Below are 17,555 nucleotides of genomic sequence, written 5' to 3'. Positions count from 1 at the left end.
CTAGAGAAAAGGGCATATACCCTATAAAAATACACATGTCTCGCATTTTACTTTATTTTTTTAAGTTATCATAGCTTTTTTCAACCTCGGCTCGGGCATCGATGGAAAATTAATGATTTGCGTCAATTTGTTGGCAAACATTCACACATATACACATATATATATATATGGTAAAGAAAGAGCACATCGATTCGTGTTGCCGAAGATTGAATACCCTTATGTAAGTGTTATTTGAATTCAAAGAAATACTTTCATAAGCCAGATGTTTTGCCAGAATAAATTGATGGAAATAAACAGTTCCATTTGTTATTCTCGGTAGGGGTAAAAACATTCTTAAAGCATTCATATATTTTATATTAGAAAAAATTGTTTAAACAAATTGATAAAACAGCTGCACAGAAAGGCAAGGCCAATGCAAAGCTAAAATTAAATTTTTTTATACATATATTCTGTTGCACTTTTCTGCCAGCTGACAAATATAAATTCAACTAATTTTTGTTTCGGTTGTAGACAATTTATTAATAAGTTTATAATACGTGTCTATGAAGGCAATACTCCAACTAATTCATAGTCAAATTATTTAATATATTTTTATTGCAAGTACTTTAAATATAAATATTAGTACTTTGCTTTGTTAGGGCTCACTTAAGATTCTAAATATACATTTTGCTGGGCTTGCGTAATTCAATTACTTTTATTATTACAACTGAGAACTGAGAAATAACTGAGGATAGAACCAGGTTAAATATCGAAGGGATAACTAAGTTTGCTCATTTGTAATTTTAGGCGATATTCATTAATAATAATATTAGTGATAGTGCTTTTAATCTGCTTAAGTTTTCATCAATTAAACAAACAAAATGCAATTGGAAATGGAAATGGAATGAGGTTGGTCAGCCAGGGAAGAGGCGTGGCATATCGCATAATTCACAACTGATTACAGCTACGATGATGACTTGAGTCGCACTCGAATCGAGCGAGTGTTTTCTCTGAGTCACTCGGGAACAAAGGCAAGAGTCAAGGGGGGGGGGGAGGGGAGGAGGTCGGGCTGGAAGACGCCTGAGTTCGTACATGGCACGATAAAAGCGACCAAGTGAACAGCTTTTTTTGGATGTCAGTTCATGCATTCACTCGGATCTCTGAGAGAGATTGGCAATCTCTGAGCCGCTGCAGCTCAACTGTTGCTCAGCTGGAGGAGGGTCGTCTCGTTCGCGTCGTGCTCCTCGTTGAGCAGATCCGTAATGGAGTAGGCGGACAGAGGCCGCGAGAATCTGCGCTCGGAGAGTATATCGTCGATGCAGGTAATGGGCGACAGACTGTTGTAGTCCACAGGCTCCTCAGCGCTGCGTGCTATGGCCTGGAAGATGTCCTCCATGCTGGACTTGAGCCAAAGTGCTGGCGGCTGGCGCAGCAGCACCGGCGACGTTGGCTCCGGCGAGCTGGACAGCGGTGATGCAGTCGAGGGCGTGGCTGAGGTGCCGCGAGTGCGTCTTATAGCGGGCAGAGGCACCGCCGCCATGGGCGCCCAATCGTCGCTGATCTTGGCGGGCTTCTGTTCAGCTTGTTGCTGCTCTTCTTCCAGCTCCTGCCACAGCTGCATGGCCTGTTCGATGTGCTGCAGCTGCGCCGTCAGCTGTGTGGCAATGCTGCCCTTGCGCGAGGCGCACGGCGTCGATTCGCCGGACTCCATCCGAATCTCCGGCAGCTTCACAGGCGCGACGCGGCTCACCTGCCGCGCCGCAGTGCCCGACTCGAACATGCGCGCAATCTTGGTCACATTGTTGTTATGCTTCACAGTGGGCGCTGCCACAATGGGCTGCTCCCTCGTCTCCCTCGGCTGATGTCGTTTGGGATAGACGCGCGTTACGGGTTTGCGCTGCTTTTGCTTGACACCATGCGGCTCCTGGTCATGGGCATGGACAGCGTGACAGCACAGCTCGGGACCGTAGCAGCGATGAAATTTGTGACGATTCGCCTCGAAGTCGGCGTCCGCATAGCGCTTTATCCGCATCATCGACTTGGGCAGCAGCGTGAGCAGCACATAGGCCACAAGCAGGTAGGGCAGGTGACTCAGCCATTGCCCGGCTGTCTCCAGATACAACTGGTAGTCCGACATTGTTGTTGTTACAGCTGCAATTGGCTTTCGATTTTGCGAGTGTTTCCGTTCGCAAAAAAGTTTTGGTTGGTTTTTCAGTCTTCGATAAGATTTACCATGACATCACGGAGCACTGTACAAAGGACTGTTGCGGGAAAGAAATGATATACGATTTTTATACATTTTTATTGCTTTGACATTTACGCAACAGCAAAATATTGCGAATTATTTCGATGATATTTTCTACTTATCGCAATATTTTTGTGGCACGGATATGTCCTTTCTCTTTCGCACACACACACACACACTCACACACCTTTCGTTAAGTGCTTTCAGTTCTGCATTGCAATCAGCCGCACAGCTTGTTCCAATATTTATGCACATATCAAAAAACATATTCCAACGTATTTTTATCTTGGACTGTCATTTAATATCCCCACAATGCTGTGTTTTATTTATTCAAGAATTTTTAATTCTATTTGGTTGATTTCGTATTTATTTTGATTTTGTTTTCAGGCGCGTTTCTGCATTCCGACGCACCCAGCGGTCGTTCTCTTCGGCTGCTCGTCTTAAACTTAACTGAACGACGACGACGAGCGCAATTTTCATTGAATTGTGCGGACTCGCTCTCAGCGGACTTTGCTACCTCTCTATTCGCTTGGCGCTCTTCCGCTCTCTGCCGCTCTCACGCTCTCTCGCTTTTGTGCTTTATGATGTACGCGTTCGAAGAGTTTCGGTGGCTGAGGCGTCGGCTGCACTTGCGCACTTAGGTTAAATTATAATTGTTGTTGTTTTCGAACAACTAGTTGCAGTTAAATTGGAGCGTCTTTCTTATTGGCACTTTATAGGGCAGTGCTTGATTGGATCTTGTACGTCCAATTAGAATTTATTATTATTTATTATTATTAGATAAGAATATTAAATTAGATTATTCATTGCCAAAACGTTTCCAGGCTTGGTAGATTTAGATCAGTTCCTTTATATGTTCGATTTTGGCAAAGTTACGAAAGCTTGAAATCCAGATGGGGCATTTACTATATATTCACTAATGATATATCATTGAACATTTTTGCAATCTTTCTGCGTTTTTATGTTTGTGCTTTGTGCACAGCATTTGCGATGAGAAATCTTGTATTTATTTTTAAAAACATTACGTGGGTTCCGATTTGTAATAGTCAAAGATTGCGGCCAGGCGTGAATATGCTACATAAGAAAGTTCTCAATGGTGAGTGTGTTGACGTGACTGTGAGTGAGCGCAACGATTCGCCTTGAAACACATTTTTCTTAAATATATATTTTAAAATTTGGCGTAAAATGTGTCAAATTCATCATCGTTGAAAATGCAAATGCCAAAGAAAACATAAAAATATTTATTTGGTTTTATGTAACTCGCTTCCTGCTGCGCCGCATTTGACAGTTTATGCAACTTATTTGAGCAGTCAGGAAACTAACTACTTCGCATTACTTTTTATGCAATCGGAGCGAATGGAGCGTGTGAGAAAGAGAGAGGGAGAGAGACAGAGCGCACTTTTTACACACACGTCAACTTTGATTTGCTGCTTATCAAATTGAATGTCAATGAAAACGGGCGGCAAAAAAATGCATACCAATAACAATAACAATAACAATTACGAACTAAGTTTAAGCAGTAAAGCAAAAAGCAGCAAATAATGCGAGCTGCGAGAAGCGCTTGTCTTGTAGTCGCGGTTCGTACTGCGGCAACGGGTTGATTAGCAAACCATAAATGCCAATTGGAGACTATCAAAGCCGGCTCTGGAGAGAGCGAGAGCAGCGGCGACGATGACGGCGTCGCCGACAACGTAAAGTGAGGTTGTTGTCGCTGACTCGCGACGGCAGGCAACGAAAAGAGACGATTTAAAGTAAAGTGAGAGCAATAAGAGAGATCTTCATGGAGAGTGGCAGGCTTTAGAGAGAGAGTGAGAGTGAGAGATCAGCTTCCAACTGGCATATTAAGTGGCAAGGGCTGATGCATTACAATTTTGGGTATGTGATGAGTCTGATGATCATTAATGAACAAAAATTAAGTAAATTTTGCATCTTGTTTTTTTTTTTTTAGACCGACTACAAATAAATGTAATACAACTTATCAAAGATGGTGCAAATGGCCAGAATCTCAATAAATAAAGACAGGAAAGCCCAAAGGAAAAATACGAATAAAGAGTCACGTTATCTTTGTCCCACAACGGACAGGCCAGAAATGTTGAAAAGAAAATAATGAATCACATAAAGGCAATAAAAATAATCAGCAATAAGCAGCCGCCGCAGCAGCCGTTGGCATATTTGCAGCTTGTAAAGATACAGATAAAAAAGCGACAAGCGGAGCGCAGGAGATATGAAGTCGGGTACGAACAGTTTGCCAGAGCGAGCGTCTTTTAGTTAGAACTTTTGTATATAGGCAACAACTATAACAACTACTGGCTACTGTCATTGCGATTCTCCGTCTCGGGTGGACTAATGAACAAGTACAGCAGAGCAGAAAAAAAAATAACAACAACAACAACATAATCGCAACAGCAAGCGAACAATACGTGGAGCATAATAAACTACACAGAAGACTCTGGCATCAGGGCAGGAATGTGGTGGGGAGGAGGGATGGGTATGGGTATGGATGGGTAGGGCAAATAAAGCTGCAAGTATATCAAATTCACAAAACAATTTACAATGGCCAGAAGAAGGCAAAGGCAAAGGCGAGCCGAGGCGAGGCCAACTCAAGTTGGTTGGGGATAAGCTTGGAGGAGGGTGTAACTGCGCGGCAGATGAGCACGTTCAAGATCAAGCCACAGATCAAATGCATCCACAGTTGGACCCAGCAGCATCAACAACAACAACAACTTAAAGACGATAAAGAAGCAGCAGAAAATGGACTGGAAGCTACAGCCCAGTCCAACCCAACCCAACCCAACCGAACCTATCCGACTTGTGTTCCATCCTTTTTTATTTGATAATTGTTGTTGTGGCGGCTGCTGCCTCTGCCTCTGCCTCTGCCTTACTCGCTGCTGCTGCCCACAAGCCAGTTTAGAAGAAACGAAAATTATGGCCAAATGTAAGTTGGCAGGCAGCTGCTGCAGAGGAGGCCTCTGCCACATTGCCTCTAAATATGTATACAACCACAAGCTCTTGCTCTCTAAGATGATGGCCATGACCTGATCAATTGCGCTAGGTTTTTTAGATTCTGTTTCGATTCAATTTTAGACATAGCGTGATGTGACCTTAGCGCTTGCATAGAACCCACTGTCCCTTGAACGCCAAATAGTTTTAGAATTGGGTTAGCTGCCAAAAAGCGCATGAAAATTACAATAAATATTTAAACATATTTAATATAATTATAAATATTTTTTTGATTTGATTTTCGAACCGACCCCGATTTTAAAATAAACCGTGATGTAACCCCTTGCCATTTGGGTCAAAATTTAGATTTTAATTTTTGTTGATGCCAATCGATAGTACTGATTCTTACGAGTCCAAAATGGTATTAGATTCCAAAATCGGACATTATTTTTCCGAGATATTCCAAAAAATCATCAAGGTTGACTATACAACTGAATCGTTTTTTGGTTAACAACTTTTTTGAACCCATCGATTTTTAAAATGTTTGAATGCCAATTGATAGTAGGGATCCGAACGAATTAAAAAAGGTATAACATGACAACAAAATTTTTAGTCGGATTTTATGTCTAAATCTTACCCCTAGTTTCGTACACTGACATGGGTCGAAACTTCCCATTCGCATAACTCGGTCGAAACTCACAAGATTACCATGGGGATTGGCTTTTTGTTCATGGTTTTCCCTCTAGATTAATGTGGTATTAAAATCTGACAACAAAATTTTTAGTTGGATTTCATGTCTAAATCTTACCCTTAGTTTCGTGCACTGACATGGGTCGAAACTTCCCATTCGCATAACTCGGTCGAAACTTAACCGATTTTCATGGGGATTGGCTTTTTGTTCATGGTTTTCCCCCTAGATTAATGTGGTATTAAAATCTGACAACAAAATTTTTAGTCGGATTTCATGTCTAAATCTTACCCCTAGTTTCGTACACTGACATGGGTCGAAACTTCCCATTCGCATAACTCGGTCGAAACTCAACCGATTTTCATGAGAATTGGCGTTTTGTTCATGGTTTTCCCTCTAGATTAATCTGGCATTTAAATCTGACAACAACATTTTTAGTCGGATTTCATGTCTAAATCTTACCCCTAGTTTCGTACATTGACATGGGTCGAAACTTCCCATTCGCTTAACTCGGTCGAAACTCAGCCGATTTTAATAAGGCTTGGCTTTTTGTGAATGGTTTTCCCTCTAGATTAATCTTGCTTTTTAATTAATTTTAATTTTGGGTTGGATTTCATGTCAAAATCTTACCCCTAGTTTCGTAATGTGACATGGGTCGAAATTTCCCATTCGCATAACTCGGTCGAAACTCAACCGATTTTAATAAGGCTTGGCTTTTTGTGAATGGATTTCCCTCTAGATTAATCTGGCATTTAATTCTGATAACAAAATTTTTAGTCGGATTTCATGTCTAAATCTTACCCCTAGTTTCGTACACTGACATGGGTCGAAACTTCCCATTCGCATAGCTTGGTCGAAACTCAACCGATTTTAATAAGGCTGGGCTTTTTGTGAATGGTTTTCCCTCCAGATTAATCTTGCATTTAAATCTGACAACAAAATTTTTGGTCGGATTTCATGTCAAAATCTTACCCCTAGTTTCGTACACTGACATGGGTCGAAACTTCCCATTCGCATAACTCGGTCGAAACTCAACCGATTTTCATGAAAATTGGCGTTTTGTTCATGGTTTTCCCTCTAGAATAATCTGGCATTTAAATCTGACAACTAAATTTTTAGTCGGATTTCATGTCTAAATCTTACCCCTAGTTTCGTACACTGACATGGGTCGAAACTTCCCATTCGCATAACTCGGTCGAAACTCAACCGATTTTCATGAAAATTGGCGTTTTGTTCATGGTTTTCCCTCTAGATTAATCTGGCATTTAAATCTGACAACAAAATTTTTAGTCGGATTCCATGTCTAAATCTTACCCCTAGTTTCGTACACTGACATGGGTCGAAACTTCCCATTCGCATAACTCGGTCGAAACTGAACCGATTTTCATGAGGATTGGCTTTTTGTTCATGGTTTTCCCTCTAGAATAATGTGGCATTTAAATCTGACAACAAAATTTTTAGTCGGATTTCATGTCTAAATCTTACCCCTAGTTTCGTACATTGACATGGGTCGAAACTTCCCATTCGCATAACTCGGTCGAAACTGAACCGATTTTCATGAGAATTGGCTTTTTGTTCATGGTTTTCCCTTTAGATTAATCTGGTATTAAAATCTAACAACAAAATTTTTAGTCGGATTCCATGTCTAAATCTTACCCCTAGTTTCGTACACTGACATGGGTCGAAACTTCCCATTCGCATAACTCGGTCGAAACTGAACCGATTTTCATGAGGATTGGCTTTTTGTTCATGGTTTTCCCTCTAGAATAATGTGGCATTTAAATCTGACAACAAAATTTTTAGTCGGATTTCATGTCTAAATCTTACCCCTAGTTTCGTACATTGACATGGGTCGAAACTTCCCATTCGCATAACTCGGTCGAAACTCACCCGATTTTCATGAAAATTGGCGTTTTGTTCATGGTTTTCCCTCTAGATTAATCTGGCATTTAAATCTGACAACAAAATTTTTGGTCGGATTTCATGTCTAAATCTTACCCCTAGTTTCCTACACTGACATGGGTCGAAACTTCCCATTCGCATAACTCGGTCGAAACTCAACCGATTTTCATGAGAATTGGCGTTTTGTTCATGGTTTTCCCTCTAGATTAATCTGGCATTTAAATCTGACAACAAAATTTTTGGTCGGATTTCATGTCTAAATCTTACCCCTAGTTTCGTACACTGACATGGGTCGAAACTTCCCATTCGCATAACTCGGTCGAAACTCAACCGATTTTCATGAGAATTGGCTTTTTGTTCATGGTTTTCCGTCTAGATTAATCTGGTATTAAAATCTAACAACAAAATTTTTGGTCGGATTTCATGTCTAAATCTTACCCCTAGTTTCGTACACTGACATGGGTCGAAACTTCCCATTCGCATAACTCGGTCGAAACTCAACCGATTTTCATGAGAATTGGCTTTTTGTTCATGGTTTTCCCTTTAGATTAATCTGGTATTAAAATCTAACAACAAAATTTTTAGTCGGATTTCATGTTCAAATCTTACCCCTAGTTTCGTACACTGACATGGGTCGAAACTTCCCATTCGCATAACTCGGTCGAAACTCAACCGATTTTCATGAAAATTGGCGTTTTGTTCATGGTTTTCCCTCTAGATTAATCTGGCATTTAAATCTGACAACAAACTTTTTGGTCGGATTTCATGTCTAAATCTTACCCCTAGTTTCGTACACTGACATGGGTCGAAACTTCCCATTCGCATAACTCGGTCGAAACTCAACCGATTTTCATGAGAATTGGCTTTTTGTTCATGGTTTTCCGTCTAGATTAATCTGGTATTAAAATCTAACAACAAAATTTTTGGTCGGATTTCATGTCTAAATCTTACCCCTAGTTTCGTACATTGACATGGGTCGAAACTTCCCATTCGCTTAACTCGGTCGAAACTCAGCCGATTTTAATAAGGCTTGGCTTTTTGAGAATGGTTTTCCCTCTAGATTAATCTTGCTTTTAAATCTGACAACAAAATTTTTGGTTGGATTTCATGTCAAAATCTTACCCCTAGTTTCGTACACTGACATGGGTCGAAATTTCCCATTCGCATAACTCGGTCGAAACTCAACCGATTTTAATAAGGCTTGGCTTTTTGTGAATGGATTTCCCTCTAGATTAATCTGGCATTTAATTCTGATAACAAAATTTTTAGTCGGATTTCATGTCTAAATCTTACCCCTAGTTTCGTACACTGACATGGGTCGAAACTTCCCATTCGCATAGCTTGGTCGAAACTCAACCGATTTTAATTAGGCTGGGCTTTTTGTGAATGGTTTTCCCTCCAGATTAATCTTGCATTTAAATCTGACAACAAAATTTTTGGTCGGATTTCATGTCAAAATCTTACCCCTAGTTTCGTACTGTGACATGGGTCGAAACTTCCCATTCGCATAACTTGGTCGAAACTCAACCGATTTTCATGAAAATTGGCGTTTTGTTCATGGTTTTCCCTCTAGAATAATCTGGCATTTAAATCTGACAACTAAATTTTTAGTCGGATTTCATTTCTAAATCTTACCCCTAGTTTCGTACACTGACATGGGTCGAAACTTCCCATTCGCATAACTCGGTCGAAACTCAACCGATTTTCATGAAAATTGGCGTTTTGTTCATGGTTTTCCCTCTAGATTAATCTGGCATTTAAATCTGACAACAAAATTTTTGCTCGGATTTCATGTCTAAATCTTACCCCTAGTTTCGTACTGTGACATGGGTCGAAACTTCCCATTCGCATAACTCGGTCGAAACTCAACCGATTTTCATGAGAATTGGCTTTTTGTTCATGGTTTTCCCTCTAGAATAATGTGGTATTAAAATCTGACAACAAATTTTTAGTCGGATTTCATTTCTAAATCTTACCCCTAGTTTCGTACACTGACATGGGTCGAAACTTCCCATTCGCATAACTCGGTCGAAACTCAACCGATTTTCATGAAAATTGGCGTTTTGTTCATGGTTTTCCCTCTAGATTAATCTGGCATTTAAATCTGACAACAAAATTTTTGCTCGGATTTCATGTCTAAATCTTACCCCTAGTTTCGTACACTGACATGGGTCGAAACTTCCCATTCGCATAACTCGGTCGAAACTCAACCGATTTTCATGAGAATTGGCTTTTTGTTCATGGTCTTCCCTCTAGATTAATGTGGTATTAAAATCTGACAACAAATTTTTAGTCGGATTTCATGTTCAAATCTTACCCCTAGTTTCGTACACTGACATGGGTCGAAACTTCCCATTCGCATAACTCGGTCGAAACTGAACCGACTTTCATGAGAATTGGCATTTTGTTCATGGTTTTCCCTCTAGATTAATCTGGTATTAAAATCTAACAACAAAATTTTTAGTCGGATTTCATGTTCAAATCTTACCCCTAGTTTCGTACACTGACATGGGTCGAAACTTCCCATTCGCATAACTCGGTCGAAACTCACCCGATTTTCATGAAAATTGGCGTTTTGTTCATGGTTTTCCCTCTAGATTAATCTGGCATTTAAATCTGACAACAACATTTTTGGTCGGATTTCATGTCTAAATCTTACCCCTAGTTTCGTACACTGACATGGGTCGAAACTTCCCATTCGCATAACTCGGTCGAAACTCAACCGATTTTCATGAGAATTGGCTTTTTGTTCATGGTTTTCCCTCTAGATTAATCTGGTATTATAATCTAACAACAAAATTTTTAGTCGGATTTCATGTTCAAATCTTACCCCTAGTTTCGTACACTGACATGGGTCGAAACTTCCCATTCGCATAACTCGGTCGAAACTCAACCGATTTTCATGGGGATTGGCGTTTTGTTCATGGTTTTCCCTCTAGATTAATCTGGCATTTAAATCTGACAACAACATTTTTGGTCGGATTTCATGTCTAAATCTTACCCCTAGTTTCGTACACTGACATGGGTCGAAACTTCCCATTCGCATAGCTCGGTCGAAACTCAACCGATTTTCATGAAAATTGGCGTTTTGTTCATGGTTTTCCCTCTAGATTCTAAATTTTTAGTCGGATTTCATGTCTAAGTCTTACCACTAGTTTCGTACATTGGGGCCGAGCCAAATTGATCAAAAGGTCAAACCATAAACAAAAAGGTTGACTTTACAAATGAATCGTTTTTTGGTCAACATTTTTGAACCCATTGATTTTTAAAATATTTGAATGTCAGTCCATCCTTACGAGTCCAAAGTACTGGATCCTTACGAGTCCAAAATGGTATAATTACCCGAGATATTCAAAAAAGTTCCCCATGATTATCGGCGAATATATGTCGTTTTGAAGCGTCATGTCTCCGCGGCATGTGTTTTTAGATCGGCGGAGCTATGTCGCTTCAAAACGACATTATCTCGGCATGATCAAGAATGTATATACTTTATGGATTGCAGATGCTTCCTTTTGCCTGTTTGCACATAAATATTATACAAATTTTTAATGGGTTCAGGGTATAAAAAGTGTGAGCAACAACAATATGGATTCAAAGCTCATTTACCTAGCGCCCACTACCTTGCGTTAGATAGTTGGATCTGTTTGAAATTTCTCCCAAAATCGCTACCATATAAAGAGTCAGCGGAGGTTGCTGCTGACGATGATTATGATGACGCCCGAAAAAGGCGTGGCTTTTGTAATTAAGTGTGATTGCTTGTACATTAAAGTACAGCAGACTAGAAGGCAGAGAGCGAATACGAGCATACATTATAAATACCCATCATGCCCGCATAATTACAGGCCCCAGCATAAGCGCTCTTAATACGGCAAACAGAGAAAGGAGGCAAGAGAAAAAGTTCAGTCAACTTCTTCGGGTTTGATTTAAAGTTTAATTTAATTTTGCAAGTGTTTGGAAGAAATGTCACTTGTCCATAAAAGAATGGCAGCTGATTGATATTTAAGGCATGGCCTACTCGTGGCCGCAAATCGAAAGTTATATGACAGAATGACCACCAAAATTGTGTTAACTGAATTCAGTACACAAATTGGACTTGAGTACATGAATTTCACAACAAGATCACATATTTCTATATATATATTTATATATAGATTTTTTTATATTTATTCTATATATAAAGTTATATGCCTTATATATAAATAAAACAAACACTTTTAAAAGACAGTTGAAGCAAAACGCGATAATAAGTCGATAAAATAAATACAGAAACAATAAAAAAAAAAGATAATAGACAACACAAAATAGGTGCATACTTCTAGGCATATTCTGGCAGCGCCACCTAGCGTTAGGCAGTCAGTTTCTTTTATAAATAGAGTAGATGCATATTTGAACATTAAATGTCTATATAGAGACAGACCATTATCTTCTTATATCATTCGAGTTATGCTTAGTTTAGACTTAATTTATCGGCAGTTGAGCAATTTCAAACTTAGCTTTCCATCTGTGGATTTTGGTAGATGTTAACTATATTATGTGGGTAAGCTTGTTTGTACTGCTCGCACTTTTCGACAAGCTTGTATCTAATGCTCGGTTAGCAGCTTGATGCAGAGGCAAGGGAAACAAAATTAAAGCGAGTTACAGCAGCGGTAATTACAGTTTTCACGCAAGTTGGAATGGAATTGAAATCGCATTCGAAATGAAAACCGGGAAAAAGTTGCGTGGGGAACTAAAACTAGCTTGCAATTGCAATAAATGATAATAAATAAATACACTTACATTGACAAAGTTTTCGCGTCGAATATCATCGACCTCATCGCGCTTGTTGACGCGTCTTTTCCAGTCATCCTCGCCGCTCTTCTGCAGCGCTGCCAATCGCTCGGCAATGGAGCCAGTCTTGGCAATATTGCGCTGATCGGGACCCATATTCTGGCGATAAGAAAGAACGATTGGAATGAAGCATATAAATGTGCAGTATGTCAAGTATATACTCACATCTGTGGCTTGGTCTTCAGTGGAGTCTTTGTTGAGTAGTGTGTCTTCTTGCTTATCTGGATCTGGTTGCGATTGGGTTGATTCCTCGGTTGATGTGCTCGGCTTATCGGCGGCATCTACATGACGCAACTTGACAAAGCCACGGGCGCCAGCTGGAGGCAGTTGGGGGGGGCCTGTGCCACTATGCTGTGCTGCTATGCCCGAGTAACTTTTGCTTTTTGCAATGAGATTGCTGCAAAGACAACCGCAAAGAAAAACTGTTAAAGTGTGGCAACTCGAAACGCGTATCTTACAAATACTAGCAAACACTTTCATCCACAAATGCAACTATGAACCAGCTGAGATTCTGTCAATGGGGTCTTCCCTTCCCCCGCCCGCAATCATTCTTTTCATTCAATTAATAGCAAAATCGTGACGCAGCGTTTTTCGTGCCACTAATGAGCACTGCAATGCACCCAGGGACCCAGAGCTGACATGTCTTATTTTTGAAAATTATCCATAACATTCTTACATACGGAAGGAAGCAATTGCCGCTAGATATTCGAGATAACTTTCTCCATACGGAGCATGGTGAACAATTTATAAATAGTAGGAAGCCATGGAACACATGGATTATTATTTTGGATAAGTTGTTAAATTCCAGGTTCCATTTATATTTGAAAATTAATTATCATAGAATGCTGTTCAGGATTTTGCCCCTCGTCCAGAGTTCACCTCGAGCATAAAATTCTTAAACTTAAATTGATTCACTTAAATTTGTTGCATTAGTCACCTGACAAACAAATAGCTGAGTTTTGCGTAGATTACAATGTCGAGTTTTGAGCACAATTGTTTTTTGATCTTTGTTAGCACCTGAGAGTGTGTGAGGGGGTCACTGATAAACACTTAACTGTACTGCAACAGGTGAGAGCTGTGCGAGAGCGAGTGTGAACTTAACGTGGCAAATGCCTTCGGACGAATGAGCGTTGCATGCAACGTAGTATGACAGGTGGTAAACTTATCGAAACTCAACACCTGGCTGGTGTCTGGCGCTGATTTAGCCACAGGTAAACATAGAAACACAAAACGTTGACAGTTAAATTGCATATTAATTTTGGAAAATTGACAGGCACTCAAACTGGGCGAAGCAGGTCGAAAAGGTGTCGACTCGCGGGCCACTAAGTTTGCCAGGTGCAAATACAGGCCAGCTACCTGAAGTCAACAACTTGTCATATTGTCACACATAGCCCCTGCTAACCGCAACCCCCCTCCCAGCCCCCCAAGCAGCTGCGGTTGTACGCCACGCCACAACTAAAACCGCGTTTCGGGCCGTAGCTTTTAAATACATTTCGCAGTCTAACATCCAAAATGACGAAAGTGGCGCTCAGCAAAGCGTCTCAAATTCAATTAACATGCAAAATTACGTGGAAAATGCATTACAATTCCCAACTGTGGTTGGTCAACTAAAACGGTTTTCAGGAGATTCCTTGCAAAAAAACTGACAAGTGTCGATTAAATGCAAAATAAACTATACATATATCTAGTTATAACATAATATATAACTAGTTATAATATAAATTGGAAAATATACGTGTTGAAATCAATTATCAAAGCTCTTTTTTTTTGCAGTGTAAATCAAAGTAAAAGCGTAGATAATGTTTAAATTGCATGCAGACCGGGCACAGGCGAAGGGCCTTATTCATAGATAGATAGAGAGAGCGGCAGCCAATCAATGGAGTCATAGGTCAGAGTTCGCAGCACACGAAGGTCTTTACGGGTTGCTCTTTGCGCTTAGAGGCCGTCCTTTGTTGATACACTTAATGCACAAATTGCTATTGAAACAGTTTGCCGTTCAATTAGTTTGAGTGGTGAGCCAAGGTGTGGCCCGCTAAGCCCGTCCTCAAACACATTTCAATTCCCTTTCCGATGAGCTGTGGAAAAACTGTGGAAAAACTGTGAAAACTCACAGCAACAGCTAAATGCTGTAAATTGCATCATTTGTTCGCATTTACCCAGCGATCTGCTCGTGAAGCTAGCGAGTCTCTCGCTCTGGCTCTGGTATTTTGTAATTGAAAAAGGCGCGCATTTCTCATTCGTTGGTAATTAAAATTTTTGTACAACACGCGATCAACTTGCACCGCTGACTCGGAATGATATAACAAAGTGAATTGTTTTATGAACTGTTTAGCGCGGCATAAATAATTAGAAGCGATAAACTCATCGTCGAGTGGCTTTCAAGCTCTATGAGCATTGGGCACGACATCCCAGCCAATGTAACTCCCACAAATGCAGGTACTCAAGACTTTATTTGTAGACCGATATCGAAACTTTAAAGAGCGCTTGTCAAATGCTTGAAATGCGAACTTGAAACTGTGCTGGCGGTTTGCAACAAGGTGAAACTAAAGTCAGCTCAGCTTGTTCTTAAATTATAATATGTTATTATTGGATACGGTAGTGGCAAAACCGCAAGCGGACCAATCCGATCCGATCCGATCATATTACAGATCAGGTGAAGCGAATATCAGCGATAATAATGATAAAAGTAAGGATCGTAACGAGCAAAATAATCAAGTAAATGAAACTTATGCAACTTGAGCGCAAAAAGATTGCAAAAGATTCGCAAAACTTCGCGATCGAAAAGCGATCTGCTCAGGTGCCTTCACAAGCTCAACGGAGCCCAGCTCAAGGCAAGAGGAGCGATGATTACCTTAGACAATGGCAGGCAATAACCATGTAAAACTTAAGCAAACCAAGAGATAGCCGTTAGTTAAAGATCTCAGATACAACATTTTCCCACGCGGCATTTCATTTGTGCCAGCCTACAGTACAACCCTCACACCCCGGGCTAGAAAATTGTATGCTGCTCGTAATTATGTAAAATTACAACGTCAACGCGATCTTTGATGAGCCCCCTCCCCTCCCCTCCCCCCTCTCACCCTTAAACTCAATTTAGAGTTCGCTTTTGTTCGAGTATCTGCGCATTTAACATTTCATTAGACTGACCTTCTCTGAATGCTCTGAAAAGCTTAGCTAGCAAGCTTTTTGGCTATTTGTTTTGTTCACGTTTTGAGTTTTTAACAATTTTGGTACAAATTGTATTAAATTTAATTATTCGCGAGGTCGAGATAGTTATACTACTAAGTTCAAGGTCTATGTTTAACTGATGATGAAGTATATCTCACTAGAATGGAGTCAAATTCGTCTATTCGCATTTTCGTCATTCTCTTTGGGAATACCCGCCCGATTATTTTCTGCATTAACAACATGTTGGAAACATATTTATATATATATGAGTCAGAGCAACATTTTGCCACTGACTTGGCAACTTTTGAACAGCTGATTGTCGGCATTGTTGCGGACAGGCGCAGAGCTGCCAGCGCCAGCACGTGCTGCATTCAAAGGCAGCAACCCCCACAAAAGTGGGCAACTCAACCTTGTGCCTCCCAATCCCACTCAGAGCAGGCCCAGACATGTTTTTGCTACCGTTTGCCAGTTGCCGGGGTAACTAAAGCCAAACCCAAACACAAGCCGTCAAAACAAACTCCATTCTTTGTTTGTTGTCGATAACATTGAATCTCCAGAGAGCGGGAGGAACGGGACGGGACTTGGGGACGGGGAAGGGAGTCTGGATAATGGGGGTAACACGCAGATGCTAGACCAGAAGGCAGGAAAATGCATTTTGGGCAAACCTGGTTACCTTTAAAGAGGCAACGCCCAAACTCAGCGTCTGAGTTCCGCACGAAGGGCGAGATTCCTTTCCAGTGCAGCTCTTAAATTATATGCATATTTGTGGTTCCTCGATTTGGTTGGGTTGGGTTGGGTTTGTTTCTGCAGACGTGCCTGACGTGCTCTTTCAGCTCCACTCCAGATGAGTGTTGCTCCCAGCTATTGATTGTAAGCCGCCGTCTGATTCTGCCCTTATACACAGGTTTTCAGATAAGTCAATATCTTGCTTGGGTTGGTTTCATGGGAAAATCGTGAGTCAACGAATTTAATTCGTTGACGGGATTTCTTTAATGACGCTCCCGTTTACCGTTCGGCTGTCTGAAACTGGACGACTCGGACGACTTGTAGACACGTTGATAACTTGTTTGATTCGCTGACACGGCCCACGCAGTAAACATATCCGGTGCGCTCTGGTCTTGTCTTTGCAGTGACTTCATTGGCCGCCAGTTAACTAAACAAGTACTCGAGTGTCTGCCCCTAACTCGCTCTCCACACTCCTCACTCCTCACTCCAATTTCCAGCTCAAATGAACTCTGCGCCAAGTTCAACACGGCAACAACAACAACTTCAAAAACTAAAACAACATTTGTCGTCGCAGTCGCAGTAGCAGTTACAGTCCATTCAACTGTGTTCCAGCCACAGCTGCTTTTCGCTGTTTTCCGCTGCCGGGTTGACAAAACCTTTATCTCACATTTTGTGGGCAAGTGTACTCTGAATTTTGTACTACCCCCACATAAATGTCAAATCGCATTTACTTGACCCTGGCTAAAATAGAGCTTTTGTATATTTAAAAACGAGCAAGAAGGGTTATCTTCGGCACGCCGATAATTTAATGCCCTTGCAGAGCCATCCTTTTCATAATGCCGAGTATGGTTAAGATGTATTGAAAAACAAAAAAGTTTTCCTTACAACAACTTAATTTTCGACCGATCGTTCCTATGGCAGCTATATGATATAGTAGTCCGATGTTGATAAGATTTTGCATATATATGAAGAGCATAGTAAAACTAAAAAATGCCGAGTTTGGTCAAGATATCTTGATAAACAAAAAAGTTTTTCATACAAGAACCTACTTTTCGACCGATCGTTCCCTTGGCAGCTATA

At 40.7% G+C, this 17,555-nt stretch overlaps 2 protein-coding genes and 1 long non-coding RNA gene across 9 annotated transcripts in view; 1 reads left to right on the top strand and 2 right to left on the bottom strand.

The window, feature by feature from the left end:
• LOC135429145 (supervillin-like) overlaps positions 1–17,555 on the bottom strand; it is a 111,940-nt gene that overhangs the window by 5,903 nt on the left and 88,482 nt on the right. For 5 of the 7 annotated variants that reach the window (XM_064683361.1, XM_064683363.1, XM_064683368.1 and 2 more), the window contains one exon: positions 12,531–12,978. In XM_064683361.1, coding sequence (XP_064539431.1) covers positions 12,531–12,978 — 448 coding nt within the window. The remainder of the gene's footprint in view (positions 1–12,530; positions 12,979–17,555) is intronic. The other 2 variants (XM_064683362.1, XM_064683371.1) reach the window with 1 other exon arrangement.
• On the bottom strand, positions 493–2,503 carry LOC135429152 (uncharacterized). Its single transcript, XM_064683383.1, has 2 exons — positions 2,412–2,503; positions 493–2,240 (listed from the first exon to the last, which is right to left on the bottom strand). Exon 2 carries the CDS (start codon positions 2,114–2,116, stop codon positions 1,175–1,177), a length of 942 nt encoding a protein of 313 aa, XP_064539453.1. The 5' UTR covers positions 2,117–2,240; positions 2,412–2,503; the 3' UTR covers positions 493–1,174.
• On the top strand, positions 13,344–14,329 carry LOC135429155 (uncharacterized). Its single transcript, XR_010436374.1, has 2 exons — positions 13,344–13,792; positions 13,855–14,329. It is a non-coding gene; the product is annotated as an uncharacterized LOC135429155 (long non-coding RNA).

The sequence above is a fragment of the Drosophila montana genome, unplaced genomic scaffold (assembly GCF_035044405.1).
Source record: "Drosophila montana isolate Dmon_TW-CO22-7 unplaced genomic scaffold, ASM3504440v1 contig_2592_1, whole genome shotgun sequence".
Lineage (NCBI taxonomy): Eukaryota > Metazoa > Arthropoda > Insecta > Diptera > Drosophilidae > Drosophila > Drosophila montana.
The sequence above is the reverse complement of the archived record's forward strand: the minus strand, read 5'-3'. Positions and strand labels throughout refer to the sequence as shown.